General features: G+C 49.3%; 1 protein-coding gene across 2 annotated transcripts in view; it reads right to left on the bottom strand.

Moving 5' to 3' along the window:
• Positions 1-840: 840 nt before the first annotated feature.
• Positions 841-19,486, bottom strand: part of UQCC1 (ubiquinol-cytochrome c reductase complex assembly factor 1) — a gene marked incomplete at its 5' end in the record, with an annotated part of 89,027 nt that continues 70,381 nt past the window's right edge. For both annotated transcript variants that reach the window (XM_080924781.1, XM_080924780.1), the window contains 3 exons: positions 841-2,446; positions 5,150-5,263; positions 14,503-14,580. In XM_080924781.1, the coding sequence (XP_080780907.1) occupies positions 2,312-2,446; positions 5,150-5,263; positions 14,503-14,580 (327 nt within the window). In that variant the 3' untranslated portion in view covers positions 841-2,311. The remainder of the gene's footprint in view (positions 2,447-5,149; positions 5,264-14,502; positions 14,581-19,486) is intronic.

Here is a 19,486-nt window from a genome sequence, read left to right as displayed (position 1 = left end):
ATTATCAGTTATGAATTAAGGCACACACTACACGGCAGTGCACAGTGAGTGACCTCTCGACCACTCTGTGGCTGAAGCCAGCACCGATCAGAGTATGGGAGGGATGTGAGACAAAAACCACCCCACTGCTTTTGAGAGGTGCCAAGTTTAGAGAGGACACTATCAAGAACTCCCTGGAAAGCCTTCGGGAGCCTGGGGGCAGAGGGGCAGGGAGGTGATACTGAGGTTAAAATGTCTCTAGTCAGCGCCAGAGGTCCAGCTGGAGGAAACAGTAGGGTCCCTTCAGATAACTCCAAGTGACTCAGGGTGCTCAGGGAAGAAATGGATGAGAGACCTGCAAAAGCAGGCTGGAATGAGTGGGAGTCAACCAAACAGCCCATGGCCTATAGATCGCCCGACTTTTATCTTGAAGATGAGAGGACCCTGTGTGGCAACTCATGCAGACAGCCGTGAATAAGGAGCCTGAGAATTACAACACAGCTCCTCGTTGAGAGCTGCCGGACCCTTACACCGAGTCCTGTGGGTATAAGCTCTGCGAGCCAGGGCCATCCTCTGCCACGGGACTCAGCCAGGGTTTGTGTGAACACAGAACCTAAGAAAGGTGGGTGAGGGTACTGGGACGATTGCAAATGACCTTTAAAGTTACCAGCAAATTTGAGGGTTCAGGGTACGAAAGCAAGCCCGGTAGCTAAGCTGGGGCTGTGGGCTGGGGTCTGTGGCGAGGGAGCTGCCCTGGGCAGCAAATGGGTTAACGCTCAAATAACTTTTATATATGAATTAATGTGCAGAGTTAGGAGCCAAAATCTGTCCCATTAATTTTTCCATCCATTCCAGGAGCAGTTAGGTACACACAGTAAAGTTTATTTTGGTGCATGGCATACTTCAGTCCATTAAAAATAAATTAATCAGCAAATCCCTGCCTGGCTCGCCTCTGGTTTAGGTAAATAGTGCCCAGATGTAATGAGTTACAAGGTGCTATTATCTCATACCCACAGAGGACACCTCACTCCAGAGCCCCGCTTGCAACAAAAGCATCTTAAATAAACTAAGAAGGCGGCTTGGTCTGTAATGTTTGCACAGAAGTGGCGCATACCTCACAGTATAGGGTTTCTCATATGACTCATTTTATAGCAAGTTCAATGAAGGAAGCTGGGTGGGGGAAGGGAGGGGGGAGACGGTCCCCACCCCCTTCTCTCAATTTCAGAAAACCTTCCAAGAGATGAGCCAAACTCTCAGGGAAGGGAGAACGGACCCCTCAAGCCAGTGCCGGCTCCTCTTACGGCTTTAGAAGTTGAGGAGGGGTAGACACCGGACTGTGGTGGCTTGTGATGGTACCAGCACACTGGGAGAATGTTCTCCCTGCCACACTATCTCATGTAAAGTGGGGCCCAGTGAGGGAAGAGAGTGTGTTCCCTCCCCGGTTCACTGTGGGTGACAAAGGGACTTTTGTTCTTTCTAAATGACTTAGGATGTGACAAGCCCCTTGGTCCTCAGAAGCCTCCTGGATCCAGACCGTGCCTTGCCAAGACAGTGACTCTTCTCTGTGACCTGGAGACGCGGCAGCAGCAGAGCCCCTGACTTCCTCTGTTCCTCTTGCTGTCTCTTAACTGAGCTGGAGTTTTTTCCTGAGCTTGTAGAATCCAGCCTCACCTACGCTTTGCTTTGCTCTTATTTTTTCAACACAGGGTTCCGCTAGGTAGTCCTGTCTGTGCTGAAACTCACTCTGTAGATCAGGCTGGCCTAGAACTCAGAGTCACCTGTCTCTGCCTCCCAAATGCTTGGATTAAAGACATGCACCACTACACCAGGCTTTACCTATGTTTCTAAAAGACCTTGGAACAAAGAAAAACCATGGCAGAAATAAGTCTCTCTTTTTAATGGCTACTTCAACCCCATGGCTCACAGATGGGGAACAATATGGTTACCTGCCTTGACTTGGGAACATTATAAACTGCTCCAGGCAGGGAGTGGGCCTGGGTGAAGGGGCCCCCTTTCTAACCTACCCATTCCTTCCTCAGCCTTTGGAAAAGGCTCTCAGTCACGGGTGCTGCTGGAGGGACTTGGGAAGCGTGCTTGGGACTTCCTTTGAGAGAGGGAACATGTCAGAAGAGCAAGAGGACCTCCCAGCAGTACTCCCACCAGATCAGACTCCTGGGCTCAGGAGGAAGAAATTCAACACAAATGAGTGTTCAACAGGTGCTGTTCAAAAGTCAGTCCAGGCCGCCTTCTTCAGGGTCCTGGGGCAAACAGGCACTTCTTCCATGGAGGTTCCTCAGAGCCAGCCAGCCAGCTGTCCGGAGGGACCGGTTGGTCAAAGGCCCTCATCATTGTAAGTAGGAGCGTGGGGCTTCAAGATGCTCTGTGGATTCTTTTCCACCAGAGGGCGCCATCTCACTTCCCCTGTCAGCAGCAGATCCTCACCGTTCATGGAGTCCAGGTACTGCATCTGCAAGTAGGGAGGGCACGGAACAGAGGATAGGTGCTCACCGGAGGGGCAAAGACACAGTCGGGTGGTGGTGGTGGGGGTTACCCCAGATCCAAAGTTACTACATAAAGAAGACCTGGAGAGAAAATTACCCAGGGGAGCAATTCTCAACCTCATAGCCACCCTCAGGGGTCGCAGATCAGACGTTTACATTACGATTCTCAACAGGAGCAAAATTAAAGTTTTGAAGTAACTTTGAAAAAATGAGATAATTTTATGGCTGGGGTCACCACAACATGAGGGACTATGGTATTAAAGGGTCACAGCGTTGGTAAGGTTGAGAACCACTGGCCTAGTGAATTACATCGTCACACATCCCCACTCCACCCACTCCAGATGAGGGACATTAACCACTGCTACACCCTCATCACAAAGTTCTTGTAGGCCAGAAGTTAGAGCGTGATTGGACTCCCTGCCCTCCGCTGGTGGCACTGCACGGAGAGTGGAAATGTGCGTCTCATGGGGACTGGGGAGGGTAAACAGCAAGGTGTATGCAAACCACCAGCACGCCAGCTGGTTTTCTAGTGTCTGTGCCTCCACTGTCCTTTAGTGGCCCTGATGCTGCCCAGTTTGTCTGGCCCCATAGGGTAGGCTCCCTTACAGGAAGAGGAAGGAAGACTGGGGGCTTCATCTCAGGTCTTGGATTGTCCCCTCTTCAAAGAGCTCACTGTTCCTGTTGCATCTGACGATGCCTCTCGAACTCAGCCCCAGCCTCTCACAGGAAAGGCCCAGCTTTGCCGGGGAAGCAATTCAACTGGACCAGAGCCCACACCTCTTTCTGGCTCCTCTGCTTCTACCCCCAATGCCACCATTTTGCCTATCTCCTGGGTAATTAGCCTCGCCATGACTACAGATTATCAAACAGTAGCAGGCGTGTGGCACCAGAGACTGCTCAAGGCTCAGCTTCCTGGGCTGCCATGACACATGCCTCTCCTGGGTCTACCCCAGTACCCTCCCGAACCTGGGTCACACCACCAGCTGACTGACTGACTTCCAGGATGCCTGTGACCTGTCTGGATCCTGGAGGGGAGGACATGAACGACAGAACTGGGTCCCCATCAAAAAGTTCCTTGCTTTCTTAGGGCCCCACTGCTGCCCACTTCTAGTGGTTCTAAGTGAGACTATCCACAAAGACATTAGTTATGGCAAATTCTTCCTTTTGGGCCCCTGGAGAGGTTCTAGCTGTGCCTTGTCATGGCCTTTGGCACAAGCCCACCAGGACAGATGGGAGAATTGAGTGAGTCTCTCAAAAAAAAAAAAAAAAAAAAAAAAAAAAAAAAAAAAAAAAAAAAAAAAAAAAACAAAAACAGTATTTACTTTGCCAATTTCGACTACTGTCTGAGGGTGAGGCTCTCCAGCCGCTGTGCCTTCTCCCTGGCTTTGGCAGATCTCAAGAACAGTCAAATGGCAGTCCTGTCTTCTGGAGTGCCCTACTATGTGGCTATCAGCATGTCAGCCTTTTTCTGTCTGCTCTACAGCTGGGATGTGGCCTCTCCTTCCCTGGTTGTTGAAGGCTAGCGAGGCCATGGAGGAGGGCAAGGATCACTGTGGCATGATGCCCCTTCAGCCCCAGAGGCCAAGCCCATGAAGCAAAGGTGTGACTCACAGACAGCTCGAGCCGGTGAGCTGTCTGCAGCAGCTGTGGCCTCTGGTGGTTAAATGATTCACCCAGCTTGGGGTCTGAGGCCAGTCATGCAGGGTGAACCAACTGGGAGACCCCAGAAAAGCCTCCACGTTCCACCTCAGGATGGGTGAGTGCATTCATCCAGAAGGCACGAGTTTCCTACCCAAGCAGGATCTGGGGCAAGAGATCAGGAGTTAATTCACATTATTAATTGTGCTCAAGCAGTCCTTCCCAAAGAGCTTCCGGGAAGCTTTGGTCAGGAGTAAGGACCAGACCGGAGGACCCTGATAGACAGGGGAGACAGCCAGTGGGGAGAACTACAGGTGTGTTTGTTAGGTGTGGTCAGAAGCCGGGCTCTGTGAGTACACAATAGGCACGGTGGGAGTCACTATGCCTCAGGCCATAGCTTACGGGGGGGGGGGGGGGGGGGGGGGGGGGGGGGGGGGGGGCGCTAGTATTTATAGCACAGCACCAGCGTAAACAGAACAACAAGAGTGAATGAATGACCATGGCTTCCTGAAAGCAGGACATTCTTCCTTTCCACTCTCCCCATCCCTGGGATTCTTGGCCTGCTCACAGCTGTGTAGACCAGGCTGACCTCGAACTCAGAGATCTGTCTGCCTCTGCCTCCCAGGTGCTGGGATTAACGATGTGCACCACCACAAATGAGCCTGAAGACACTCATTCGCAAGTTAGGCCTGGTGGCTCACGGGTGAAGGCAAGAGGATCAGGAATCCAGGGCCAGCCTGGGCTACACGAGAGAAACCTTGTCTGAAAGAAAGAAGGAGGAGGAGAAAGAAGAGGAGGAAGAGAAGGAGGAAGAAGAAAGGGAGGGAGGGAAGCAGGCAGGGGAGAGAGGGAAAGAGGGAGGGAGAAGCTCTCTGTTTTCATCAATGCTTGCTGCTTATGAGATTGGGTTAGAATCCCTTAAACTAGTTTCTGGTATGCCAGCCTCGTATCATCCACCACGATGCTAACGGCACACACTCAGGAGGACTCAGATGCCGCCATGTTTGCACAGGGAGAAAGATGGTGCTGACCTGTTTCCTCACATACTCCACCAGCAGTTCTAGCTGTCGAGGGTCTTCACACTTCTGGTTGAAGAAGGTTCTCCAGAGGGCGGCAGCCAGACCATGGTCATCTGAGAGGATCCCCTGAAACACAGGACAGGAAGTGTCTTGCAGAGCCATGATACAAAACTTGGATATTTCAACAGGAGACCAAAGAATAGATTCAGAAGGAGAGGGCAGTGGGAGAGCTTCTGAAAACATCTGGCCAGACCTTTGGGGGTTTGCGACTGGGTTTCACCGTGTAGCTCTGGCTGGCCTGGAATGCACTCTGTAGACCAGACTAGAACTCACCAAGTTCCGCTGCTTCCTTGTTTAAAAGGAAGTTTTATTTTTATCTTATGTGGATGAGGGTTTTGTGTGTATGTGCACCACATTTGTGCCTGGTACGTGCAGAGACCAGAAGAGTGTGTCAGAGTCCCTGGAACTGGAGTTACAGGTGGCTGTGAAGCACCATGTGCTGCTGGGAACTAAGTCTAGGTCCTCTGGAAGAGCGGTCAGTGCTCATAACTCCCGAGCATCTCTCCAGCTCCCCAACCACTCTGTTCACACACAGAACATGGGACTCAGGGTCATGGCACTGCCTAAGGCAATGCAAAGCTGGCACTGGCGTTTGGCAGACCTTCCAGGTAAGGTTCACTCAACCCTACCATTCTGTGCCTGGCCTGCGAAGCCCGGTAAGGGTAGCGTGGCAGCCATACTTCTGCTGCTGTTAACAAAGTGCGGGCGGGCAGCATGGCTATTCTGTTTGCCTGGGCACCGGGATGGACGTGGCTGCTCACACTTGCTCTGCCCAAGGTGGCTAGCTCTTCGGGAAAGGGGACTGGGTACCTTTGCCTTCACTGTTACCCATGTGGCCATGACTGGCCCAGAGTCTCCCTGGGGAGAGGAACAGGTTGTTAGTAGGGCTGCCATGGGTTCCAGGGGGCTGCTCAGAGCCTGTCTGTGTGCCTGATACTGCCTCACCTGGCTCTGGGAAGACATTTGGAAGCCCAGATATTAAAGAGACAATGGTAGACATTTTCCAGCTCAGACCTAAGTGCAGGGAGGATGAAGGCAGTTAAAGGCAAGACTCCAGAAGTGTTTTCTGCCTTTGTTCGAGGCAGGCCATGGAACTGAGGTGCTGCCTTGCTCTCAGAAAACTGAACTGAGTCTGAGTCTGCCCAGTCAGGTTGGATGGGAACAGCTAAACCCCAGTCTCAGGCTTCTTGGGTACTCAAAGCAATAAAAACATTTGCTCTAAAATGGGTGTGGTGGCACATGCCTCTAACCCCAGAACCGGAGCAGCGGAGGTAAAAGCAAACATTTGCTCAACTATACCATCCTCAGATTACAAAGATGAGGTAATGTGCCCTGGAGGTGTGGCTCAGTGGAGCACTTGCTCCGGACCTTCAAAGCCCTGGATTCAATTCCTAGTTCCACCACACACACAAAAAAAAAAAGTAACGGGTTTTAAAAATAATTCCACTTGCTGATTTTGCACACATGCGGGTTTGGGTGTGCACACGCCACAGGGTGCACGTGACGGTCAGAAGAAAACCAGCAAGGGTTGGTTCTCCCCTTTCACCATGTGGGTCCCTGGTATCCAGCTTGGCCCATAGGCTTCGTGGTAAATTAATTTCTTTCTTTCTTTCTTTCTTTCTTTCTTTCTTTCTTTCTTTCTTTCTTTCTTTCTTTTTTTCTTTCTTCCAATTTATTTATTTATTATATTTAAGTACACTGTAGCTGTCTCACACCAGTAGAGGGCATCAGATCCTATTACAGATGGTTGTGAGCCACCATGTGTTGCTGGGATTTGAACTCAGGACCTCAGGAAGAGCAGTCAGTGCTCTTAACTACTGAGCCAGCTCTCCAGCCTCAGCTTTTTGATTTTTGTAACAGGGTCACCCAAGGCTGTCCTCAAACTCTCTATGTAGCCAAGGGAGGCCTTGAACTCCTGACCCACTGCCTATACTGTGCCAGGCTGCAAAGCCATTTTACAAAGTGAAACATGTTGGGTACAATCCATAAGAGCACACTTTGGTTAGCAGCCGAGGCAGCAGTAGGACCTGGGAGCTAGATTAAGTTCAGTGCCAGCTCAATCACTTGATGGTGGCGTGACCTTTGAAAAGCCCTTACCCCCGCTGGAGCCTTAGTTTCTCATGAGCTAGCCAAGCCTGATCATTGCTACCCCACAGAGTTGTAAACACTAAGACACAATGTCCATGCAAGGTCTTTACGTAGTAGAGACTCAGGGGCATTTAGTTCAAGTTATACAGCGGTCCAGCCTCAGGGGCCTCAAAAAGTTCAACCTCCAGTGTGGGGAGTTTAACAAATAGGGGGGAAGACCTGCTCAAGATGCCCTCCGTTAAATAGCCCCCACAGTTCCACAGCTGGAGAGCATCCTGGTGTGATGGCTGAGTCCAGGAAATCCACCTCTAGCAGATGGTAACAGGGCCAAGGACAAGCTTGGGCACATCATCTTCCTGCAAGCTATTTGCGAACACAACAGCCCGCCTGTGTGTGAAGTGCCCTGGGCACAGGCTGGATGCTGTTGGCTGAGACCCATGTCTGTGATACTGGAAGGAGTGGGTAGGCGTGTCACAGGGGCTTGGAGAATGAGCAGAGCCCAGAAAAAGAGAAGCAGGAGCCAAGCTTGCTGTAATCAGGGATCCCTGGAGCAGGCTGGGACAGGGCAAATCCATACACAGGGCTCCTGAGAAGTTAGAAGAGGGGGACTCAGGAGGTGTTAGCCCTGCTAACAACTTGATCCAGACTACTAGGTTTCTAATGACTACCAGCGGTACACAGCGCAGGTATGATTGCCCCCTCTTGACAGAGAAGCTCTGAGACTCAGTGGCTAGCAAGGTAACTGGCGTTGAGAGGGGACTGTCCCTGCACGGCCGAGGTCAGGAATGGTGCCTGCCTCGCCATTACACAGTGCTGGCACACAGCACCAGTGTGCTGGAAATGGCGGACAGCACCAAACCCAGACGCAGCCTTCTGTCCATCAGACTGCTGGGAACTCCGTGAGAACGTGCGGGAGAAGCATCAGGTCTGCAAATCTTAGAGTACGGAAGCAGAAGAGGAGAGAGATACTCAGGAGCCAAGCATCAGGGTGCAGGGCAACTTCCCACAATCTAACAGGGCACCCACTGCTTGCCTCATGGCATAAAAGACGTTCTTTTGGAAATGAGGGTGTCTAGGTCTAGAGTAACGGAGAGGAAGCTATGGCACTGTCCTGGCAACTACCACTATGTGGTTAGCACAGTGCTAAGGGCACAGAATCAAAGCAGCTACACTCAGCCCTCAGGGGGCTTGCAATCCAGAAGAGACACCATAGCACAGAGCAAAGCCTTGGGCAGTGAGCAGATGCTAAGTCACTTGGTGAGACCGCGATCCATCCACAGCTGCATCTGCCCCTCATCCTCAGCCTGTACTTGAGAACGAGTCCTTGGAGAGCTCCCCCACCACACTGTATCTTCCACTGTTACTACCCACCAGTGCCCTCTGTTAGTGCTGCGCATTTATCTGCTCCCTTAGTAGTTCCTTTCGTACCACCTGTCTTAGTAACTTCAGTGGGAAAGAGACCAAGCCACGTTTGTTTGATTCACCAACATATTCCTCATCTACTGCACATGATGAACACCAACCCTCTGTTGCATGGACGGACAGTGAAATGCAGAGCGCACCGCGAGGGATCCAGAGAGCTTAGGAAAGTCTGTGCAAAAAATTGGCCTTTAAGACTAGGGAGGATCGGGCTGGAGGGATGGCTCAGGGGTTAAGAGCACTGACTGCTCTTCCAGAGGTCCTGAGTTCAAATCCCAACAACCACATGGTGCCTCATGGTCATCTGCAACTCTAGTTCCAGGGGATCTGATGCCCTCTCCCAGCCTCCACTGTCACCAGGCACGCACATGGTACACAATATACATGCAGGGAGCTATACAATCAATCAATCAATCATTAAAGGAATGGGAGTACAGGAGAGCTTCAGGACACTCTAACCAAGAAAGGACAGCCATAAAACAGAGAGTCCTTCAAGGCAACAAACTGACGTTCAGGGGAGGGTTCATCAGGCTCAATAGCGTCTTCAGGGCATTGAGACCAAACAGACCCAGGAAGGACAGGCAATGAGAGACAGCACAATAGGTCACAGAAGGCCTGACAGGAGGGAACAAATGAGCCACATGGAAAGGGCTCGCTGCAGAACAGTACTGTCTACCACCGGGGCCCCCGGTACATGGCTGTTGAGAATCCATGGAACCAACAAGATGAGGATGTGGACAGATTCCTTTATTTAATGAAATCAAAACAGTGGCACGTAGCTTGTCCTGAGCAGGTCTAGACCCTTGTGATTGTGGAGTGTTCCGCATGTTTGTCCACCTACAGCAGTTAAGTCAGAACATGTGGGTGATGGGTTCCTCAGACTGACATTTCTAGACCATATTCCAGGTCATCAGTCTGTTTTCCAAGCTTTTCCTGCTCTTGTCACCTGGGTGCTGGCTGAAGCACCAGGCGGCTCTCACCAGATCAAAGCCTTCACTGGACACTTAGGGGTTAGATTTCAAGCATCTCCTGGGTGCAGAACATGAGGCTCCCCATGCCCCAGCAGATGGGACTAAAACCGCACACACAGACAACACATAAACTCAGTGGGAAAACAAAACAAAAAGACAGAAAGTTGAAAGGGAAAAGTGGGGTGGAGTGAGGGTAGAGGGGGGAATGGGGGATATGCTGAACCGATAACAGAAGCAAGAGGAAATTGTAGGAGAGGGAATGGGAGATGGATTTTAATCAAAACACATTATATACATGCATGAATTCTCAAATAATGAAAAAGGAGAAGGGAGAAAAAGCCTGAAATGAACTAGAGACATAGCTAATTTGGCAGAACGCTTACCTAACATACATAAAGCCCTGTGTTCAATCCCTTACATGAATAAATTGATGATATAACATTCCAGCCGGAGATTATAGGCATCTGCCACTATGGTTCAGGGAATCAAACCTGAGGCTTTGTGAGTTCTGAGCAAGTAACCAACTGAGCTCCACCCTAGCCCTGCCCCGAAGGTTTCTTCCCCTCCTCATGGCATGCCAAGACGTGTCAGACACCAGGGACACACACACTGGGCCCTGTTACTTCCCAGAGAAAAGCCACACCAAACCAGGTGACAGACTGTCACTGCTGGTACATGCTGTAAGCATCCAGGGCAAGTCGAGTGAGCTGAACCTGGGGAAGGTTGGGGACCCTTTCCCAGGAGGGCGGCGCTTGCATTATATTGCTGTATACTGTGCAGGCTGCTCTACCCCTTGCACCATAAGATCCAGCAGACCCAATGGTACTTGAGGTGTCTGTGACAGACAGAGATGCTGTCTGCAGCCTCTGGCAGGGCCCTGTAGGTGAGTCACAGAAGAGACCTTTGGGATTTTGGAGCGAAGCTCTACCATCATCTACAGACAACTATTCTTCATTTGAAAAACAGTTCTTGGCCTGCTGTTGGGCCTTAGTGGAAACTGAAAGTTTGACAATAGGACACCAAGTTACCATGGGACCTGAACTGCCCATCATGAGCTGGGTGCTATCAGACCCTTCGAGTCATAAAGTAGGACATGCATAGCAGCAGTCTATTATCAAATGGAAGTGGTATATACGAGATCTGGCCTGGGCAGGTCCTGAAGGAACAAGCAAATTACATGAAGCAAGTTACTCCTGTTACAATGCCATCTGCTGCCAAGCATGCGCCTCATGGGGTCTTTCTTACGATTGGCTGACTGAAGAAGAGAAGACTAGGACCTGGTTTACTGATGGCTCTGCACGTCATGCACCCGGAAGTGGACAGTGGCAGCATTACAACCCCTTTCTGGGACAACGCTGAAAGATAAGGTGAAGGAAAATCTTCACAGTGGGCAGAACTTTGGGCAGTATGTGCAGTATTACATTTTGTTTGGAAGAAGAAATAGATAGATATATGACTGATTGTTCACTGACTCATGGGCTGTAGCCAATGGATTGGCTGGATGATCAGGGACTTGGAAAGATCATGATTGGAAAATTGGTTAAAAACAAAAAAAAAACAAAAAAAAAAAAAAAAAACCAAACAAAAAGAAAAGACATCTGGGGAAAAGTATGTGGATAGATCTCTCCAAATGGGCAAAGGATGTGAAGATATTTGTGTCCCATGTAAATGGTCACCAAAAGGTGACTTCAGCCGAGGAGGAGTTCAATAATCAAGTGGATAAGATGACCCATTTTGTGGACAGACAGCCTCTTTCCTCAGTCATCCCTGTCATTGCTCAATGGGCACATGAACAAAGTGGCCATGGTGGCCGAAATGGAGGTTATGCTTGGGCTCAACAACACAGACTTCCACTCACCATGGCTGACCTGGCTACAGCTGCTGCTGAATGTCAGATCTGCCAACAGCAGAGACCAACACTGAGCCTCAGATATGACACCATTCCTCAAGGTGACCAGCCAGCAACCTGGTGGCAGGTTGACTACATTGGACCACTTCCTCCTGTGGACAATGTTTTGTTCTTACTGGAGTAGATGCTTATTCTGGTTATAGATTTGACTTTCCTGCATGTAATGCTTCTGCCAAAACTACCATCCATGGACTTACAGAATGCCTTATCCATCTTAATGGTATTCCATACAGTATTGCTTCTGACCAAGTGTCCTGGCTGGTTTTGTATCAACTTGACACAAGCTGGAGTTATCACAGAGAAAGGAGCCTCGGTTGAGGAAATGCCTCCATGAGATCCAGCTGGAAGGCATTTTCTCAACTAGTGATCAAGAGGGCCCAGCCCCTTGTGGGTGGTGCCATCCCTGGGCTGGTAGACCTGGGTTCTAGAAGAAAGCAGGCTGAGCAATCCAGGGAAAGCAAGCCTGTTAGTAACATCCCTCCATGGCCTCTGCATCAGCTTCTTCTTCCTGACCTGCTTGAGTTCCAGTCCTGACTTCTTTGGTAATGAACAGCAATGTGAACAGTGTAAGATGAATAAACCCTTTCCTCCCCAACTTGCTTCTTGGTCATGATGTTTGTGCAGGAATAGAAACCCGACTGAGACACCAAGGAACGCATTTCACAGCCAGAGAAGTGTGACTGGGCCCACGATCATGGAATCCACTGATCCGACCATGCTCCCCATCATCCTCAGGCGGCTGGTCTGACAGAAAGATGGAATGGCCTTTTGAAGACTCAGTTACAGTGTCAATTAGGTGGCAGCAGCATGGAGGGCCAGGGCAGAGTTCTTCAGAAGGCAGTATATGCTTTGAATCAGTGTCCGATATATGGTACAGTTTCTCCCATAGCCAGGATCCATGGGTCCAGGAATCACTATCACTCCTAGTGACCCTCTAGGAAAATTTTTGCTATCTGTCCCCACAGCTCTAGTTTCTGCTGGCCTAGAAGTTTTAGTTCCAGAGTGGGGAGTGCTCCTACCAGGAGCCACAACAAACATTTCATTGAGCTGGAAACTCAGACTTCCCCCTGGTCATTTTGAGCTTCTAATGCTGTTAAACCAACAGGCTAAGAAAAGAATAACAGTGTTAGGAGGGGTGATAGATCCAGATTACTGTGGAGAAATTGGATTGCCTCTCCACAATGGAGGTAGGAAGGATTATGTCTGGAGTGCAGGAGATCCCTTAGGGCGTCTCTTAGTACTACAGTGTGTCCTGTGATTAAAGTCAATGGGAAACTACAGCGGCCTGATCCAAGCAGGATGACAGAGGACACAGAGCCATCAGGAATAAAGGTATGGGTCACTCCTCCAGGAAAAGAGCCAAGACCTGCTGAGATACTTGCAGAGGGTGGAGAAGATACAGAATGGGTAGTAGAGGAAGGTAGTTATAAATACCAGCTAAGGCCGCGTAACCAGTCGCAGAAACAAGGATTATAATGTAATATGAACGCCTCTGTTTTATTTTGTTAAGAACACATTTGTAACATCAATTGGTATTTAAGTTGAGACCCTTGAGGTGTCCATGGATGAACCTGGAGACACCCTGCTAAGTGAAATAAGCCAGTAACAGAAGAAGCAAGCACTAAGGTTCTACTCACACGAGGTCCTAGTCACATTCACAGAGTAACATAAAACTGATTTCCGGAGGCTGAGAGAACAAGGAGGAGGAGGAGGAGGAGCAGGAGGAGGAGGAGGAGCAAATTGGCATTTAATGGCATAGAGTTTGAGATTGTGATACCAACACACAAAGCTCCGTGCATAAAGTACTCTGAAGAAAAGTGTGAAGGTGTAACTCATTTACATAAAGGTGAGAAACTGCTGTGTGTGCCCAGATAACACCCGGAAGGAGGTCACGCACTATGATGACCTCTCCTTGGGGCTGGAGAGAGAATGGGTCTTTGTGCTTCAAGTAGGAACACACATAGTTTTGTGAACTTTAAAAAGGAATATAATGGAGCTAAACGTGGTGGTGCATGCCACTAAGCCAGTAATATCAGCACCTGGGAGGCAGAAGCAGAGGTAGGTGGATCTCTGAGTTCAAGGCCAGCCTGGTCTACAGAGTAACTTCCGGACAGTCAGGGCTACCCAGAGAGACCCTGTCTGGGAAAAAGTAAGATAAGCATTGGGGGGCTGAGGGGACAGCTCAGGGGTTCAGAGCATTAGTAGCTCTTGCAGAGGACCTGAATTCAATTCCCACCTTCCACAGGAATGCTCAAAATCAGGCCAGTTACAGGGGTCCACTGGCCCTCCTGATTCCCACAGGCATCTGGTGTCATGAGGCACACATACATGTAGGCAAAAAGTTCATACACATACGTGAGTTATGTGCTGCTTTAAAATGAAGACTATAACACTATACACTTGTCCCACAGACCATGTTGTTTACATACGAGTGTCTTGCTTTCTCTGGGAGGAGCTGGGGTTGTGGTAGTGTCTCATTCACCTTTGGGTCCCATCCAGCACCCACCAGGCACTCAATGCTAACTAACTGAACGTAGACCAATTTCTATAATGTGCATTTCCCCCAGCATGCGATGAAAAGTGAAGAAATTAACACTGAGCAGTAACAGTAAGTAGAGAATATGGTCCTCAAAGGCTCAACACACACACACACACAGCCTTTGCTGGGGCTCAGTATGGCTGTGTACCACTTTGGTTCCTCGTACCCATGTAGCTCACAACTGCAGTGGCTTCAGGGGATCCCTGCCCTGACAGGCACTGACATGCAGCCTCACACACATGTGGCAGACACTCACACAGACACATCCACATAAGTTAAAACAATTCTTTCTAAGGGAAGGAAGAGGAGTGGGAGGAAGAAGGCTGGCAGGCCTTTGCAGCGGAGGCCACGCAGCCTAAGGCTTGGCCAATAATCTTACCTCATCGTATCCCAAGATTGCTGCATAGAAATTGTTTGTCATGAGGGCCATGTTCTTCTTCAGGATATAGGAATTAACCTACAGAAACAAAAGAATGAAAGTAAGGAAAAGCATGATGTCATTTAGCTGTCGTGGGCTGTTGACACAGACGGGAACACAGTCCATTTCCAATGCTCTTGGCTGCTGGGATTCCCCACAATGAAGCTGCCGCATCTTTCGGATTGATTCAAACTACATTAATTTTAATGGACCCTCAGCTGCACGTCTCGGTATGAGTTAGTGCTGGTGAACATGAAGCATCAGCACCCTGTCTGATTCAAGAGCACACAGCTTAGCACAAGAAATCGGGAATTAAGAACTACTTGAGCTGCCGCTGGCACCCAGGGGTCAGAGGATCAGGAGTTCAAGGCCATGAGTTTGAGCTCAGCCTGAGCTACCTAAGCCTATGAGTCAAAAACAAGCAAAAGGGACAACAAGATGGTTTGGCAGGCAATGGGGCTTGTTACCCAATCTGACAACTGACATCTCACTCCCCAGGACCCACACGATGGAAGGAGAGAAGTGACATCCATAAGCTGTTCTCTGACACATACACACACACACACACACACACACACACACACACACACACGAACAAATAAGTATAATTTAAATTATTTTATTATGTATATGTGTAGGTATGCATGTATATATGCATGTGTGCATGTATGTATGCATGTGTGCATGTATGTATGTATGTATGTGGAGTGTGTAGTGCCCGTAGAGGGCAGAACAGTTGGGTCCCTTGGAACTGGAGTCACAAGCAGTTGTGAGCCAACATTAACCACCTCTCCAGCTCCCACAATTAAATTTTTATTTTATCTTATTTTTAGACAGGGTCTCTCTCTATGTAACACTGGCTTGCCCAGAACCTTCTCTGTAGATGAGGCTGGCCTGAATCCAGAGATCTGCCTGCCTCTGCCTCCCAGGTGTTGGGACTAAACATGTACCCCGCCACACCAGGCTTTAAAGATTTTAGTGAAACGAAGCTACCACTACCCAACCGCACACATTACAAATGTGTAAGGACAAATGAATTTCTGTGCAAACGGCATCATGTTAGAGAGAGACCCGAGAAAGTCTACACTTAAGTCCACTCAAGTAGCCTTGCAGTCAAGAGTGAACAAGTTCAGATCCCATCACCCCTGCAGCTGCCCGTAGCTCCTGTTCTAAGGATGTTGATACCTCTGACCTCTGCAGACACTGTCCTTCATGTACACAGACAGACACAAACACAGACAGACACACACACACACACACACACACACACACACACAGACACACAGACAGACACAGACACGGTTTAAAAAAATCCTAAAGTGGACTTGCAGAAAGGAGTCTGACAGGACAGAGACTGAAGAAAGGAGGTTCCTGAGACAGAAAACAAGGTGTGCAGAGATGAGGGATGGGATACTTGGGGCCACAGACAGGTGAATAGGTGGGAACAATTCCCCCCTAAATGTAGGGAATGTCTCAAGGGTGCTCAGAGGTGCTTACAGTGAGAGACAAGAAAAGTGGAAATCTGTGAGGTGCTGAGGAACAAGGAGCCTCAGAGGCTGCGGGAGGATGGGGACACTGAGATTAAACTCATCAACACCTGCAGTCTGCGGCAGTTCACCAAATGTCAAGGGTTAAAACTTGGACAGCAGGTAGCAGTCCACCGGAGGCTGGGGCCATGTGCTGCTCTTCTCTCGGATACAGGAGAAAGCTCATCACTGTATAACATGAGCTACAAAGTGTTACTTAGCCTGACAGGTTCAAGAAACTGCCAACCATCCTTCGGACACTAGGGTGGAGACTAAGAGTCCTGCTTAACACTCCTCCCCACACCCCTGCAGGGTAGGTGTCTTATGGCCTCCTCTGATCTCCAGAACCCAGATGCAGAAGTGCTACAGTCACCAATGGCTGAGACTGAGGAACAGAGGTGATGTTCCTGGGTACTGGTGGCCTGAGCTCATTAGCCATTCAAAGCCAATGTCCCTTGTACTCCACAGGTCCCTGCACTTCCAGGGTAATTAACTTTGGATTATATTATCGTCACTTTTCCATCTCTGGAATAAAATACCTAAAGAAGTCATCTATGGGAGGGAGGATTAACTTTGGCTCACATTTCTGAGGGCACAGTGCACTGAGCAATGGAAGATACGGCTTTCGGCATCCGGCAGAGGAGTGAGGTTGCTCATTCACACCTTCGTGAATGGCTAAGCAGAAAACTTGGACCAGAGATGAGGATCCAATATAGTCCTCAAAGCCAGTCTCCTGTGATGCACTTTCTCCAGGCAGCCCCACCTCTAAAAGTTCCCACAACCTTCCTAACATTCATCACCTAGAAACCAGTGTTCAAACACACGAGCCTACAGGAGGTCACTTTACATTCAAACCATAATACAATAAGTCAAAGACCAAGTGATTGTTATCCTGCGGTTCGTAAACTGGTCTGGGAGATCAGAAGAGGCAAAAGGATTTATTTGGGTTTAGACTCAGAAAACCTGTATTCAAGTCTATCTTTTGGATGTGGTCTTTAGCAGGCCGATGACCTCTCTGTTTTGTCTTTCAAATGCCCTGCACACAAGAGCACGTGAACGTTTATGGTCCTTCGGTCATTCACTAGGTTAACAACATACCCTGGACGTCTTGTGAGCGGCATCGAACTCTGGGAGCACAAGGCGCTCTGAGTAAGGCCTGGCTCGTTTATACAAAACTAAAGCTGAAGCCAGGCCCAGAGCTTTACAGTCATGAACAGTTTTCAAAAAGTAAAGAAGAAAGGTGGAGTTCGTGGCTGGAAACTATGAGATCGGTGGTAGTTGGGAGTGGAAGCCACGACCTTTCCTGCCTGCCTTCTAGCCACCCACACGGACCACTGCTGCTTTGTGCTCTCAGAGTTCCCTGTGTGTTTCTCCCCCTAGGTACACAGTATGGTCGGGGTTGCTTATATACCGTCTCTCCCACCAGACTGTGAGCTACTCAGGCTTGGGTCACAGGAAGCAGGACTGAATCATTTTGGCACCCGGACACCTGGCCCCGGACAGGGGCTACGGCAGGCGTGTTGCTAATGAGTCCTTACAAGGTGGCCACTCAGGGCTGGGGCGAGAGCTCAGGCCTGAATACTTGGCCAGTATTATGTGAGGTCTTGAATTCCGCACCACAAACAAAAGCAAGGGCCACTCACGGCATGCCCTGTCCTACGCCACAAGTTATTTTCTGTTGTTTTTTAGCTGAAAGAACACCTTGCATGCTTCTGTAATTCCACAAATAAATATGACTATATTTCTTTCTACTGCTTCATCTAATGTGCCGTGGTGACGGGGTCAGAGAAGCCAGAGCCGGAGCTCACTGCTCTAAGATTGGAGGCCGTGATGTCATCCAGCCCCCGAATACCCATTGTGTTCTTTTTACTTATGTGCTGCTTGCTCTCCTAACGATGGGGGATGACCAAAGCCAGAAACATACGTCAGGGCGTCCAACACTAAGGCAAGGCACCACTTCTAGGAAAACAGTTACCGAACCTACTCAGATGGCAGTTAGCGTACAGACTGCATGATGCCAACTGGCTCCCACGCTGAGGGGCTCAGGGATCACCTGGCCTAGTGACCCTGAGGGACGGAAAGAGGCAGATCCGGGGTGAGACATCCAGTTACCATCAGAGCGGGGTTAGAACAGCAAATGCCATCCTACCGCCTGAGGGTATTTCCAAAGATCCCCAAATATTCTGCAAAGCTTGGTTTGTGTTTTTCCAGTGTGCTCCTCATCACCTCTCCTGAGAGAGGGCTGCCACAGCTAAGAGAGGCTGGGTTAGACCTGAAAATGTGCGTTTCTGAAGGTCAGGACACACTCCGTCACTACAACGCAGGACCCCAGGCAGCAGATGAGGGAGCGTGTTCCTGAGCTACTGGACTCACCCCACTGCGCCCTTGTGGCCCGGGCTTCCCTGTGCTGAACCCCAATCCGACTCCACTCCCTCACTTTGTGCAGGGTCCCGGGTCTCCAGTGCCAGATCGTCCTGCCTGGAGCTTGAATACACAGCTCCCCCAGCAGAAGATGGTATGGGGCTGTTTGCTTTTTATAAAAACCCATACATACTGAGCCACCACATGGGAAGGGAGACCTTTATATGTTACTCATATTTTCCCATTTATTTAAGCTATTAAAATTCATGCAGATATTTTATAAGCCATCAGGATTCGATGACTGCTATTACTGAATGTTTAATAATAAACTAAACAGAAGAAATCAGAGGGTTAAATGATGACTGCAATTCCTGTAATGACTTAATTAAATTTTTATTGAGTACATAAACTATGATGTCACTTCTAGCCAACCATGGCTCTGCTTTCGCAGCATGTCACAGGGCGGGAGCGCTCAATAGGAGGCTCGGCTAAATGAGCAGCAGGTCTCTGCTGAGCTGGGGGAGGGGGCAAGGCTCATGTAACACACTCAATAAATTATCCGTTCATTTTTAAACAAAGTCCATGAGTTATAATATATTTGCCATGCACTTTTTATGACATAATAAAAATGTTACCTTAAGGATTACTTAACACATACTACAAATGTTATAGCAGAGGCAGGCACAAGGGGCAAAGAAAACAAACACCAACAGGCCAGGGACGGGTCCTGGAGTTTATGTCCCGGGGGAATGGCATAGTATATTAAAGGGGAACGCAAAAAACAGGGGATACAAGTGTTCAGGGTTACTAATCAGCAGATTAATGAATGAGACGGCCATGAGGGAGCAGAACGAGAGGGGATCACGCAAGGCACACATTTAATTAATGGGAGTGTTCTCAAGGAAGGACATGGGCCTTAAAGAGATGCCAGTTCATCTGAGGCCAGTCACCGGCCTGTCCCCTCTCACTGCGGCAGCCCTGAAGGATGTTACGGACTGCCTTACAGAGGACCAGACTGGGGGATATAGATCGTGCTTTGACCTCTGTGAGCCCTGGAA

Source organism: Micromys minutus (assembly GCF_963924665.1).
Source record: "Micromys minutus genome assembly, chromosome: 11".
Taxonomy (NCBI): Eukaryota; Metazoa; Chordata; class Mammalia; order Rodentia; family Muridae; genus Micromys; species Micromys minutus.
This window is presented reverse-complemented; position numbering and strand designations above follow the sequence as displayed.